Raw genomic sequence first — 14,590 nt, 5'->3', positions numbered from 1 at the left:
CAGTTAATTGTCGCATAATGATTTAATGTCTCTTCAGCTGTTTAGGCAGCTTTATGTTTTCTTACACTATCATTACCAGAATGTGACCAGACACAGGTCTAAAATAAATTAATGTGCGTCTCAGTTGAACTTTGACATTTCTGTTTGTTCAATGCTGACTAGCTGATGTTAGCTTTAGCAGTAGACCGTTTCAGTGCACGGATACGTTCACGGACGAACCAGACTGCACCAAGAAAAATGAAAAACCTGAAAAATATGTCAAATAATTTAAGAATAGCTACATTGTTGTTTCCTTTGTGTGTCTGTGTGTGTGTGTGTGTGTGTGTGTTTGTGTGTGTGTGTGTGTGTGTGTGTGCCCATTTTTTATTCTGTCGGATAACATACACACATACACACTGATAAATGCTTCATATGTTATATCTTTAAAATAAGCATCCTCAGTTTAGTAGGGGTGTCCCGATACAACTTTTTTTTAAACTTCCGATTTGATACCGATATTGCAGCCTTGCATATCGGCCGATACCGATATTGATCTGATTTGACATCAGCACGAATCATACATACTTTTATTACTCATTTTGTAGTGTGAAAAGGCTTGATCAAGTGATGTTACTCAAACAGAGAACAATAGTCAGTAGGTTACTTTGTTGGAGTGTGAACCACAGACACCTATGGATAGAAGTGCTGGAGCGTTAAATTTTATCGGAGAACTTATATCGGTGATTTTAGATGCAGTCCGATAAAATCCGATATTTGTTTCCTGGCTGATATCGGACCGATATAAATATCAGATCGGGACACCTCTACAGTTTAGTATTGAGACTCGTCCTGTAATTCCTAAACTTGGAGATAGAACTTCCCCTTAAAGGGGAAGTGAAACACTCCCAGTGCCCTTGAATAACTTCTTTTGGTTTCATGTTCAAAGTTATGCGCAATTTAACAAATATATACAGTATTTTCATCCATCCATTTTCCAACCCACTTGCTCCTTTTCAGGGTTGCAGAGGTCTGCTGGTGCCCATCTCCAGCTGTCCTCAGGCACTAGGTGGGGGTACACCATGGATAGGACGCACACACACAAACAACCTCTCACACTCCCATTCACTCTTATGGGAAATTTAGAGAAGGCTGGAGTACCTGGGGACAAAAAACCCATGCAAGCACAGGGAGAACATGCAAACTCCACACAGAAAGGAGGACCCTCTTGTTGTGAGGCAGATGTGCTAAACACGACTCCACCGATATGCAGACGGCTCATATATTTAAGGCTGCTACTATTGGTCCGGGCTCGGACCTCAGACAAACCTGACTATAGTTCTGGCACTTCCTGTGCACATGTGCAGTAAGCCGAATGCTGGTAGTTTCGTCACTGCCGGACCCGTCTCTATCACTGCCTGACCTGTGTTTTTCTAGCTATAGTTCCGTCAGTTTTTTTTAGCCCTAACCCAATCCCTTCCCTAACCCTAACCCAGGAAATACCCTAAAATGTTCCTTTTTTTGCCTATATGTTTTTTTAAAGGTGGAATTAGCCATGTTAAATATGTTAATCGTAACATGTACGTCCATCGTAACATGGTGGTAACACAGGCCCATTACACTTATGTAGAAAACTGCGCATGCGCACAGGGAGTGCCAGAACTGTAGTCAGGTTAGTCTGAGATCCGGGTTCAGAACTATAGACACTTTGTATATTTAATTGAAATGAAAATGTCCATTATGTATTTTCTCTATATTGTTCTGCCATCTTGGCTTTCAATGGATACCCTTTTTACCCAACATCATTCAACTACTTTGTTAACGGTGTGTGTGGGTCTGCGGACCAGCTCTGTTGCCCCTGTTGTGGTGCAGACCCCATGGTGGTGGTGAGACTGAGAAAGCCAAATGGACTGAGCTGCCCCCACCACTCTGTCCCCACCTTCTGACTCACCACCACATGAAGCTAGTTTGTTTACAGATGTTCAATCAGCTGAGGGGTATTCCATAAAGCGTGTTATGTTCAAACTCTGAGTATGTTTGGGCTCAAAATAGGGAAACTCTGAGTATCCCATTCCTAAACACGAGGTATGTTCTTCTCTGAGTATGTTACCATGGCAACATTGTCCGTGAACTGAACCTGGTCGCTGGCAGGTTTTATCGAAGAAACCCTGGGTTTCTACCTGGCTCCGCCCACCTGAACACCGTTTCTTAACACTTTAATGAACCTTAATACGCTTCTCTGAAACACATTAGTAACATCACACACCACAGACGTGTTCACATCATTACTAATGTGTTGCTTTACATTTTTTTTTTTTTTTTTTTTTTTGTGCAAACGGTAGTTTTCTTTATAACATTGTGGATACAGATCATTAAGTGAAAGACACTGAGAGGTTGATCTGCATTAAAACATCTAAACATCTACTGACGTCTGTAGTAAAGTTCCCTGAATACAAACCTATGGAGAATGTAAAGGAGGAGATGATAGTTTAAATGAATCCACTCTTAAGGCTCGATTGTTGTTTTATATTTTTATACAGTTAAATCTGTAGATTATGCATCTTTGAAGGTATGATGGCGCAGTGAATTATGACGCTGCGCTTAGAAGTGATGGGTCGCGGGTTCGAGTCCTGCTTCAGTGTTTCTTTATGACATTTTTTAGGACATTGAGATGACTCTGGCGACAATATTACATTAAAAATCAATATAAATGATGCAATGTCAAGCGGCATTTACTGTCTTAATATCCAGTGTAACGGGAGGGCTCTCTATGTAGCCATCATATGCTGCTGACACGTCTCCTCAGACACATTTTATTCATATTATTCACCGCTCGTCACGTCACTGAAGCAAGAAAGTGATGAAGTGACCAAAAAGTGTGACTAATTACGGGTGATTTAAAGGGGACACATCATGCTAAATCCACTTTTTTAGCCCTTAAATGCATTTTGTTGTATATTTAGAGCTTAGAAGTACAGAAAAAATCAAATTAGTCTCTTCAGGTGCTCCGTAGATATCTTTATATTCTGTTTTGCTCATATTTTTCAATCTGTTTCGATTTTTCTATTCTCTATTACGTTTTTTGAACTATTACATCACAGTATTTGCAGCGGAACTGCCAAATTAGTACATCAACTCCAGGTCCAACACTTCGAGCAATCCCCCATTTTTATTTCTCGCTTTTATTTTGTAGTCCAAGCTCAAGGATGCCGAAGTTACGAGAGGATAAGTCAAAATGTTCGGTTGTTGGATGTAGTAACCCACACGCTTCATTACACCATCTCCCAGCATCAGAACCTTTTCGAAGTGCCTGGTTGAGTTTTATTTTTCACGGAAATGTACCCACATCTGTGGGTAAGGTCATTTTTGTGTGCGTGAAGCACTTCAAGGATGATTGCTTCTGCAACCTCCGCCAGTATAAAGAAGGATTTGCCGAAAGACTTTGTCTGATTGAGGGGTAAATTCCTTCTATCTTTGGAGACGACGAACAGAGCACTTCGGTAAGCTGTAAATAACGCTAAAAAGTGTGATGATAAGACCTCCCTGTCATTGTTTTGTTTTGTTAGTTGCACCGTCTTCAGACTTCATATGTTAGTGCTGTGTGTTCGTTTTAGATCCTTGATGATATGGCCTACGTGATTTAATTTAAGTCTAAAGTTTTCATTAGTCATTTCATTTTGCCGTTTTTGCCTCCGAAAAGACTGTATTAAAATGCATTTCATGACGTTAGCTTGGCGCTAGCGTTAGCTCGGTGCTTGTGTTAGCTCACTTGTTAGGGTTCTGCAGGTTCATCATCTTCATTTTCATCTCGCTCCGCCGGGTCCGACTCTGGCTCGAACATGTAAAGCTGGATGGACAAGTCTAACGTTGTTGACATTTTGTAAATAACGTGTGAATAAAAAGTTTATGCGCCGCTACATAGCCGTATCTCTTCTATCAAACTACAAAAATGGCCGAAGTGTCACCTGAAGAGGGGGCGGGGTATGGAGTGTCTCATTTGCATTTAAAGAGACTGCACCAAAACGAGTTGCTCTCATAAGCACATCAGAAAAGGGGTATAAAAGGGGCCTGTGGAGCTATAATAATGAGGAATTCAGACCCAAGCATTGCAGTTCCGCTTTATATAGACCACAACTGTATGATTTATATGTAAAAAGGAAGGATTTAAAACCATGATATGTCCCCTTTAAGCCACTATCGTCACTGAAGACTGAACGCACCTTTAGAACAGGCTCATATTCCTCAAACACCGGCTTATTTTACCCATTACGGTGAATAAATCACTATTTTCCGGGTGGTTGCCATGGCAGTTTGAGTCATCTCTGATCCATTGATGATGGCTTTTTATTGCGCGGTGGAGGTAAGTAACCCAAGGTTTACATACTCAGGGTTGATTGACCCACTTCATACCAGCTGTAATGGAATCCGATACTCAGAGTTTCCCATCGCGGGGTATGTTGACCCAGAGTTTATAGATAGACTCAGAGTTTGTTAACCCTCCTTTATGGAATACCCTTCTGTTCTCCCCACTAGCTTAGTTTGGCTTAGCCGCTTGTTTCAAAGATTAATCTATTGAAGTCTGTACACACGTGGTCGGGAAAGTGAAACTGCAAATGACACATCAAATTACTCGGTCCAAGTTTATCTTTGCACTTGTTGAAGTGTGCATGTTGCTGGCCATGTTGCTATGGTTATTTACAAACACACAGAATGATGTCAGCAGTGTTGCACACAAAATGGTAGGTCGCAGGCTCAAAAAATTGTGACAGGCTCTCATTGCTCTAATTAACAACATTAATGCTTATTACCAATTAATCAAAAAAATATATCAATTTTTGAAATTGTTTAACTTCCTCTCCAATCTTTACTGAATGCACAACCTGCACTAATGCCTCAACCCAAACACTTTACATAAACTGCAACATCGGCAAAAATGAAGCCTGTGGAAAAGCTCTAAGTTCTGTGCATGTTTACTGCCAACATTTTGGAAATGACTGATCTTGTCAATGAAAGTATGATAACATTGACATTTTGAAAGCCTTATTGTGGAATTGATAAACATTCCAATTAAAAATTCACAAACTAGGAGTATGTACCCTTTTCAGTTTACACATGTCACAACAGCAAAAACCACAATGTCTAGTAACTTGTCCTGTGTCTTGGTCTTGTGATGGGAACATGTGATTAACCAGATAAAGAGAAGTGTTTGGACACAATTCATCAATAGATTGCAACGTTCAGAATTAATAAGTCACATTTTAGCTCTATTTCTTTAATGGTTAATTACATCATCGACTTCAGCAATTTCTAAAAGAATAGTCTAATAAACATGTGAAATAATAAAGTACATCCAAAAGGTTGAAGTAGGTCAACTTGTTTACTTGTAAAAGTAAAGATTTGGGGATTTGTCTGTAGTTACAGTTTATTTTTGCATTGCATAGTCTCTGTCTTCCTATCATAAAAGTTTTCAGTCCTCAAAATCAAAGCTGAATTCATGATTGCCAAATTAAGAAGTTGCTGAAATGCAGGTTTTCCATTGTGAGTGCTTATGATTGACACCTGAGTTAAAAATTGATGACATTGGCTCTACAAAAGCACAAAACGCTTTTCTCTTGGTTATAGGGAGGTGCACACATTACTAGGATATGTCTTTAGCACATTCGTGGTGCTAAAGACATAGGGCGACTGTGGCTCAGGTGGTAGAGGGTCGTCTTCTGATCGAGTGGTGTTGGGTGTTCGATTCCAGTACCTGACTATGTGTCGAAATGTCCTTGGGCAAGACACTGAACCCTAAGTTGCTCCCAGTGGTCGACTAGCACCTTGCATGGCAGTCCTGTCCCACTGGTGTGTGAATGTGAGAGTGATTGGGTGAATGAGCTGATATGTAAAGCGCTTTGGGACTGCTTCAGTGTGGTTATAAGGCGCTATATAAATCAAGTCCATTTACCATTCCTTTTTTTTTTTTTTTTTTTTTTTTTCACCTTGTCTGCACATGCTGTTGAAGGTTAACACTACAAGAAGTGCAATCTTTTAACAGCAATGCATATTTTATTATTGCAATTAAATAAATGAATTTATTTCATTGCATAATTGTGACCATCACCAGCCCTCCCTAGGGAAGGGTAAATACTTTATTAAAGGGAGGATGTAAAAAAGAGAGGGCAGTGTTACACCAGGGTGAGGGGGGTGGGGGGGGGAGTTAACAGGGAGGAGGGATACAAGATAGGAAAACGAATGGGTGGGGAATAGTCAATAAGTTTCAAGTGATGTGATGTGAAATTGTGGTTGTGTATATTGTGCTTATTGTTGTGTTATCAAGCCAGTCTGGTGACCAGTGTGCGGCTTAGGAATAATGGTGGTGGCTGTGAGCAGAGGAGGAAGTGAGTGGAAGTTACATAAAACAGGTATTTGGGAACAACGTGTCTATGGTTGAGCCCAGTATGAGTGTTATCCCACAGCCCGAGGCCAGTGCGTCCATGACAAATGTGATTCCAAGAGCCGCTACTGCAAAACCCATGAGCCGCCCCCGGGCCCGATGAAGCAGTCGGGCCAGCAGAAAGAGCGAGAGATCTAGGGGCCCCCGGCGACCACCCCACGGCCAAGCAGCCCCCCGAACGCCCCCAAGGTCCCAAGCCGAGAGGCTGCCATTGCCCCCCCCATACACACCCGAAAAGCCCCCAAGGAGCCAAGGACCCAGCGCACCACGCCACCGACCCCAACCCCCAACCCCCAGGCCCCCCAGCCCCCCACCCCCCCACCACCACCCACACCCCCGCGCCCAGCCCCCCGAGGGGAGGGCCCAGAGAGCCCCCCGCCCGAGACCCCAGCGGAGGAGCCAAAGCCCACGCCCAGCAGACGACCAGAGCCACGCCGAACGGGCAGCCGGCGGGCACCCGCCGGTGAGCCCAGAGCCAGCAGGGACCCGACCCCAGGCCAGGAGGACCCGGAATGGATGCAGCACCAGGAGCAGCCCGCCCAGGGCGAACGACCACACCCCAAGCTGCATAAGGCACCAGGGGGCCGCTGGGGGTCCCCCCGCCGGTCCCCAGGCACCCCAACCTAGCCCCCCCGGGCGCCCCAGATGCTGATGCCGCCCGCGCCACGAGCTTCAGTTCTTTAAAGCCAGGGCCCCCTCCAGAGGCCAAGCCAGACCGCCCCGCCGGGATGTGGCCCCCTAATCTGGCCCCGACACCCTGCCTCACGGGGGATTGCCCAAGCAGGGGCCGCAACAGAAGGTATGCAAGGGCGCGGCACGCGCCACCCGCCCCAGAAGACCCCCGCCAGGACCGGCCCGGCCAGCCGGTAAAGCACCCCGGGCCCCAGGAGCAACCCCAGGACCCCCCAAGGGCAAGCACCCGGGCCAAGCCCCCCGGGACGCGCCCCCCACCCCAGCCCAGGTCCCGGCCACAACCCAGCAGGACCGCACAGCCCCAGACGGCACAAGGCCAGGACACCAGCACCCCCCCAGCACACCCACCCCCCAAACCGGCGAGGCAGGCCGCCCCGGGCCCGCACACCACGGGGCCCGCCCCCAAGGCCACCAGGAGACAAAGCAAGCACCAAGCCACACCCAAGGGGGAGAGGCACCCCCGCGCCCCACCCGGCCGACACAGCCCGGAAAGACCCCGTAAGGAGAGACCCCGGCAAAGCCCCCCCGAGACCCACCGCCACGCCCGACCGCACCATCTTGATGTACTTTTACTCTATGCAGTGGCCCAGCCACCAACAGAGGGGCCAGGCCCCCACCGGAGAGGCCCAAATATGTGTACCAACCCACCACCCTGTTATGGTGCCTCTCCATTCCCCAATGGAGAGGCACTTCCCGATCCCCTGTGTGAATGTGTGTGTTTGGTGAATGTATGGGGTGTAATTAAAAGAAGGGGGATGGAGGGGAGCGGTGCTCCCCCTCCAGCCTCTGTGGATTTATGTGTATGTGGTGTAATAGGCCGGAGGGTGTAAATGATAATACACCCTCCGGGGGGTGGCATGTTGAGATGCGATTAAAATTGGAGGGATTAGTAGGGCAACTAGAGGTGGGAGGGCCGCCCCCACGCCACTACATAGTAACACAGGTGGCGGCCCCCTCCACCCCCAGCCCCACCATCCAGCCCCCCAAGGGTTGGGTATCGGTGTGTGGTGCATTTACCATTCCAAAGCCACCCTGTGGGCCACATGAAGGCTGTTAGATACCAAAAACTCCCATGTCATCATGGATTGTATTGGGTCGTATGCAAGAACTTTTTACCATACATATAGTCATGGAGCCTAACTCCTAAACTTCAGTGGATGTGGTTTTGTCGGATAAAGTTTTTTTCCTCACTTTTCTCTGGAAGTTATCATGAATCGGGGGGTGACAATTGATATCTGTTGAGCAACTCATGATATTAACCCCTTTCTATTGGATACAGCTAAATTCTGAAATACTTCAGATTAGGGCTGCCAACTTTTGTGGTTTAGTTGACTAATTGGTCGACCAAGGTTGTCATCAAGATGACAGATGACACTGTACAGTCCCTATTGTTTTAAGCAGATGTTTACCATGCCTTTCTTTATGATAATTTGCTTTGTAACAATGGCCAGAAAAGGGTTAATTATTTTCTATTTAGATTCATATGTCATTCATCATTAAACACTGTATAAATAATTATTACGTTTCACAAATTTGATGTGATTAATGCGAATTAATACCATGTAATCATAGGAAATTCCCATGTTCTGATGATTTGAGCATGTCTGACATGAAGGGGTTAATATCTAAAATTGCTCAAAGGGCATCGACTGGCACCCCCCTGATTCATGATAAGCATGCCCAAAACTATCTGAAAGAAGAGAGAAAAAGACTATCCAACAAAACCAGGTTCACCCTTGTGGCTCCCGGACGAATTGGGATCAGAGGAATAATGTAATGAGTGTTGAGCAGGGCTTGGGTAAATTTTTTATGTTTGTGCAGGTAAGAGTCTGAACACTTTTTAGAATTTAGTAAGGCCTTCTGTAATGTCTTCCCTTTTTTTGCAACATAAAAGTAAACTTCAATGATTAAGAACAACCCACAAACCTAATTTGCCACAGCCAAGGTTTGGAAATGGTCCAATTTCAAGAAATACCTAATAAGGGTGGAGCTTGTGGTTCTAAACACAGTATACCAGTAGTTTGAGGTTGTTTTTTTGAGCTTTTCTAAAGCAACGAGAATCCCCAGTTAATCGTGTATTATGACAATGTAATTTTCCTATTGTCACCGCTCAACTCTTAACGTGACCGCTTTTTCTACCACAGGTCTTTGGGCCTCCACTCTATCCCAGTGACAAACACATGGTGTCAGGATGGTGTCGTACAAGCGACTGAACCCTGAAGATGTTCAGTTCTCCAACTTAGATTTGTCACAGGAGCGCCGTCCTGTTGGAGAGGAACTTCCAGTAAGTGCATGTCTTTTTGAGTTTTCTGATCTTTTTGAGTGGGAGTTCCTCACTTAGATACTGTATACAACGCATCTCTTAGTTGTTTACTGTGACATGAGCTGTCCATGTGCTTTTGAGGCAGAGATAGAAGTGCTAGCACAAATCTAGCATAATAAAAAAAAAGGCAATGGCTGAGATCGAAATTGCATACTAACGTAGTATTCATACTAAGTCTGACGTCAAAATTAGTATGTGGTGCGTTCACATTAGATAGTATGGAAAGATTGCACAAGAAATACCTGGATATATTGGGATATTTTTGAACTATGCTCTGTGGGCACACTAGTCATACTCAACCTCCCCATGATGCATTGTGAACGGAATGTAAAATTGTCGTGGGACTGGCTTCAAGCTAAAAGTCAACATTCTCATTTCAAAACAAAAGCATCTCTTCTTGTCTTCCATTAGTTTTTAACACTTTTGTAAATAGGGCTCTTGTTTTGAAGTTAACAAGAAGTATCACTAGTAGCAAAATGGCGGGTCTCCGAAAATCTTAAATGTCGGCATGAAATGTGTTTCCTTGAGTTTCATGGCTCAAATGTCCAGATGTTACTATTTTACTTGGTCTTTTTCCCACTTAAAATGTTTTACGAACTCCCAGTCAACGGAGATATTTAGCCTCAGTGTGCTTCCGGATTTTGCCGTTGTAGGTTTGAAATGCATCTTGGGAAACTTCAAAGTATACTTTAGTGGGAACGGTCAGCATCCTAATCCTCCTAACCATACATAGAGTATATAGTAGACAGACTCTTTGAGTTTGTAGTGCATAGTACGGAGTATGGCATTTCAAACACAGCCAAAGCTTCTCAGCTTGTGGTATTATTTAGCCCGTCATGCGCTCTCCTTAGCACCGTCCTTGCATTAGGCATTAGAGATATAGATATAATGCTGTCATCACAGGAACTTAACCTGTACCTCTCCTGAAGTATTTGTGTTGTGGCAGCCTGACTACGTGCTGAATAATTGATCTTCCAAATATGGTAGTGATATTCTCTCAAATAAGCTGTCAGTGGTAGGGATGTAACGATTCATTCAACTCCCGATACGATTCGTTTCACGATACTGTGTTCACGATACGATTCACTCAGGATTTATTTTACAAAATGGGACTGTACACAAATTACTGAAAAATATTCCTTTATTTTTTGGGGGGGAAAAAAATCAGAACATACTGTACTATTTTCCTTTTATTTTTCATTATCAAAAGAATCCCTTGATAAACTATTCAAAACAATGCAATTTAACTAAAAATAAATCTTGAATGAAATAAAATAAAGCAATAATACAAATGAAGAAGAAGCCTATTAATTTAAATTCTGGTTCTATAATAAACAATGCAAAACTGCATAATAGTTCTTTTTCTTTTTAAAAGTGCAATTGAAAATGTATTTTGTGCCTTAACAATTGGACTTAAAAAAGAAAAAAAATGTAATTGAACTGATTTAGGTCAGATATTTGTTTGGACCAGCAGAGGGGGCTGGTAACTCAGTGGTCGGTTGGTATGAAGATTCTTGCAGTGAAGAAGAGATGCTATGCGCCAGCAGACAGAGCTAATAGAAAAACGTGACTTTTACAGATATGCAGGCAATATTACAGATATTCTTTCGGTGCTAAAGGGGTCAGGAATCATTTCTGAACATGTTTAAGAGTAGATGGCGGCCAAAAAGAAAGTAGTAGCAGATTCTGCCCGCCACGTACACTGCTGGACAAGAGAAGGGACAAATAGACAGCGCCCTCTGCTGTTTAAAAAAACTACTGCGATTCATTTTTCAAAGTATCGATGTCAACCGTGATACCTTTGAATCGATTTTTAACTGCCTTGCGATTAATCCCAAGTCAGTGGATTAAATATTCAAAGATATGTTTAAGATGCATGTTGTTTTTGGATACATGGTACAAACATGATTATTATGACTTGATCATAGGTCAAAAGTATTTTTCTATCAACACCTAAGCTCACTAACATAATTTCTTTTTCCAGGTGTTGGAACCAGAGGATGTCTCTTTGATACCTTGTAGGCCCTCGTGTTACATCACCACAGTGTTTTTGGGAATCGGCGCGCTGCTGCTGCTTCTCTTTGGAGGCTGGCTGCTGGGGACCATGTTCTGGCTTCACGGGCCCTCTAACCAGCTTCCACACAGACCTCCTCCGCCAGTTCCAAAGCAAACACAGAACTCCACGCCTCCAACAGGACTAGTTAATGACAGTTCCATGGCTTCGTCCAGTGAGACTTGCACTAAAATCCCAGAAGTATGGAGGTTTGACTGCTACCCAGAGAGAGGGATGGTGGTGACCAGAGAGCTTTGTGAGGCAAGAAACTGCTGTTTCATCCCAGCGTTTAGCCGCTCATCAGGGAAAAATGGTTTTCCCTGGTGTTTTTACCCTCAAGACTTTCCTTCTTATTCTCTCAAATCGATAAATGACACACAGCTAGGAAAGAAAGGGACTCTTGTGAAGAAGGTGAAGACATACTATCCAGGGGACATTTTCACTTTGGAGGTGGAGATACGTTACGAGACAGACACACGGCTGCGCGTTAGGGTAAGTTCTATACCTTATAAAGTCAGTCTACACAGTGTTCCCCAGCACTTTATCCTGCAAGGCACAAAGTGATCCACAGTTGCTATTACATTATGGGCCAATGATTTTAGACTCATTGTTTAGACTAGTACACTTTTAAATATTTCATGTGGCATGCATGCAATTAAATTTCTTTTAAAATGTAAGTACAGCCCCAGGTTTTTGCTGACCTGCCACTAGGGTAAAATTTAAAAAAATGCCTTGATTATGGGCATTGCTCTTAGAGTAGTTAAGACACGCCCAGTCACAGCAGCCCTGCCCCCACAGCGTTGCGGATTTCCGCATGGAGCTGTCAATCAATGCTTACTGAGGGCTGTGAGAGGAGGAAACCTTGTCCTTCCTGCTATCTTTTATAGGAGGGACGGTTAGTGACATCACTGATCCAAATAGTCGTCACTGATTTAATCACAGCCAACAGCAAAATTAAATTGCAATAGCCAGCATTCAATCTATGGAGGGCAGTCATTCTGACATTTTACAACTAAAAATGCTAAATTCTAAAATATGAAGAGTGGGACTAGAATCAATAAACAACATTACTTCATACCTAATCATATATGTATGTTTTAGGATGTACTTACACTTTAAGTGTGATTAAAGTGACACCATTATCCACATACTTTTATGTGTTGGCATGAATGTGATGCAAAATGTAAGAAGAAAATATATGGAGACTGTTGAAGAGCGAGTAACTTCTTAACTTTTTCAGAAAGACACAAATATTGATACTACTTTATTGAAAAGGTTTTGCCTAAACCTTTAGTCCTCATATGTTATAAGTTTTTACAAATCAGACAGTGGGACTCGAACTGCCCCACGGATACTGATAAGGGTGTGTGTGCATGCGTGCGCACACATGCGCGAAGGTTTTAAAGCCCTTGTTTGTGTATGCACATGATAATCTTTTAAGCTTGACTAACTGTTCCTTAACAATTAAGCCGGTTCTAATGCGGTCACTGTGGTTATTACTTCATCTCTAGTTAACAGATCCATCAAGTTCCCGCTTTGAGGTTCCTATCTCAGTCCCGACAGCCACCAAGAAAGCAGAAAACCCCGACTACACTGTAGAAATTTCAAAGCAGCCATTTGGACTTGTTGTGACCAGACGCTCTACAGGCACAGTGCTGTAAGTCAGACTTATCATATTACGCTGTACTCCGCTAAACTGTGATGCTGTAATAAGCTAGATGTGATCAAATTAACTCAGAATTTGTCTAAATCCTGAGGTCCACAGCTGGACAGTGTAGATGTAAAGTGACAAGAGAAAAGCTGTATTAAAAGAAATACTGTGTTCCAATGGCTAATTGATTACTGTCTTTGTAGGATAAATAATCCAGACTACATTTAGTGGTAAACTTCACCTGCCGTGACATTGTTGCAAATCCATCTCTTCTGTCGTTAGGTTGAACACCACTGTGGCTCCTCTCTTCTACTCGGACCAGTTCCTCCAACTCTCTACATCCTTACCCAGTAAATTCATTTATGGCCTGGGTGAGCACCGCTCCACCTTCCTTCATGACATCCAGTGGAACACTCTCACCATGTGGGCTCGAGATGTGCCTCCAATGGTATTAACACTGTTTACAAAAATGTTGATGTGGATACAGTAGTTTAAGTCCATGTGTTTCTTGATAAAAAAAAAATATAGGAACAGACCAACCTGTATGGGGCTCATCCATTTTATCTGGCAATGGAAGAAGGAGGGAATGCCCATGGCTTCTTCCTGCTGAACAGCAATGCAATGGGTCAGTCTATTGCACACGTTCCACCTTTTCTTCTGGGATTTCACAAATGGAAATTTAAGCCCGATCATCAACAATATCATTGTAATAGCCAAATCCACTGCTTGGCAAGTAAATCACATACAACTTCTTGATGTATACTTATTTTCTCTTTATTTTATGCTTGATCGATTCCTAACCAATGTGTCCATCAAACCATCAGTTCACCTGTAAACCTTTGCTCTTCACATTCCTGTGTTGCGGTGTTGCGGTCAGAAACCGTTTGAGCTCCACCCCGTCAAGCAACAAACCCTTGTCCCAGAAGTGGCATTACATACAGTATATAGTCTGTGACATGCCCACACTTGTGTACACTCATGAAATAGCCATTACAATCATATTTTCAAGGGTTTCTCTACAGTTCATGAACCCCTAAGTCATGGCATTTATCATCACTAAAAATGATCAAACATCAACCTAGTTTTTGCAATTGTACACTCGTTTTTTACAAAAAAAACAAACACTTTTTTTAATCAGTATGTATGATTTTTGTCTTTTTTTTTTCTTTTTTCAGTATGATAGCAGCTGCTTTTGATCCTTGTTGCATGTATGATGTCTTTGCACTTTTTTACCAGGCTTAAAAGCCCATGTGATGTTTTGTTCAGCAGAGTGTTTTGTTTTCTCAGATGTGGCCCTCCAGCCAGCTCCAGCTCTTACCTGGCGCACAATTGGAGGAATTCTTGACTTTTATTTTTTCCTTGGGCCTGATCCTGGTTCAGTGATTGAACAATATTTGGATGTCATAGGTTAGTAGATGTCTTCTTCCATTTTGTACTCTGATGTATCTTTGAAGTATT

General features: G+C 43.2%; 1 protein-coding gene across 1 annotated transcript in view; it reads left to right on the top strand.

Moving 5' to 3' along the window:
• gaa2 (alpha glucosidase 2) overlaps positions 1-14,590 on the top strand; it is a 29,767-nt gene that overhangs the window by 210 nt on the left and 14,967 nt on the right. The window contains exons 2-7 of the mRNA XM_028448708.1: positions 9,250-9,389; positions 11,413-11,973; positions 12,993-13,138; positions 13,415-13,580; positions 13,661-13,757; positions 14,420-14,539. Coding sequence (XP_028304509.1) covers positions 9,297-9,389; positions 11,413-11,973; positions 12,993-13,138; positions 13,415-13,580; positions 13,661-13,757; positions 14,420-14,539 — 1,183 coding nt within the window. The 5' untranslated portion in view covers positions 9,250-9,296. The remainder of the gene's footprint in view (positions 1-9,249; positions 9,390-11,412; positions 11,974-12,992; positions 13,139-13,414; positions 13,581-13,660; positions 13,758-14,419; positions 14,540-14,590) is intronic.

Source organism: Gouania willdenowi, chromosome 1 (assembly GCF_900634775.1).
Source record: "Gouania willdenowi chromosome 1, fGouWil2.1, whole genome shotgun sequence".
Lineage (NCBI taxonomy): Eukaryota > Metazoa > Chordata > Actinopteri > Blenniiformes > Gobiesocidae > Gouania > Gouania willdenowi.
The sequence above is the reverse complement of the archived record's forward strand: the minus strand, read 5'-3'. Positions and strand labels throughout refer to the sequence as shown.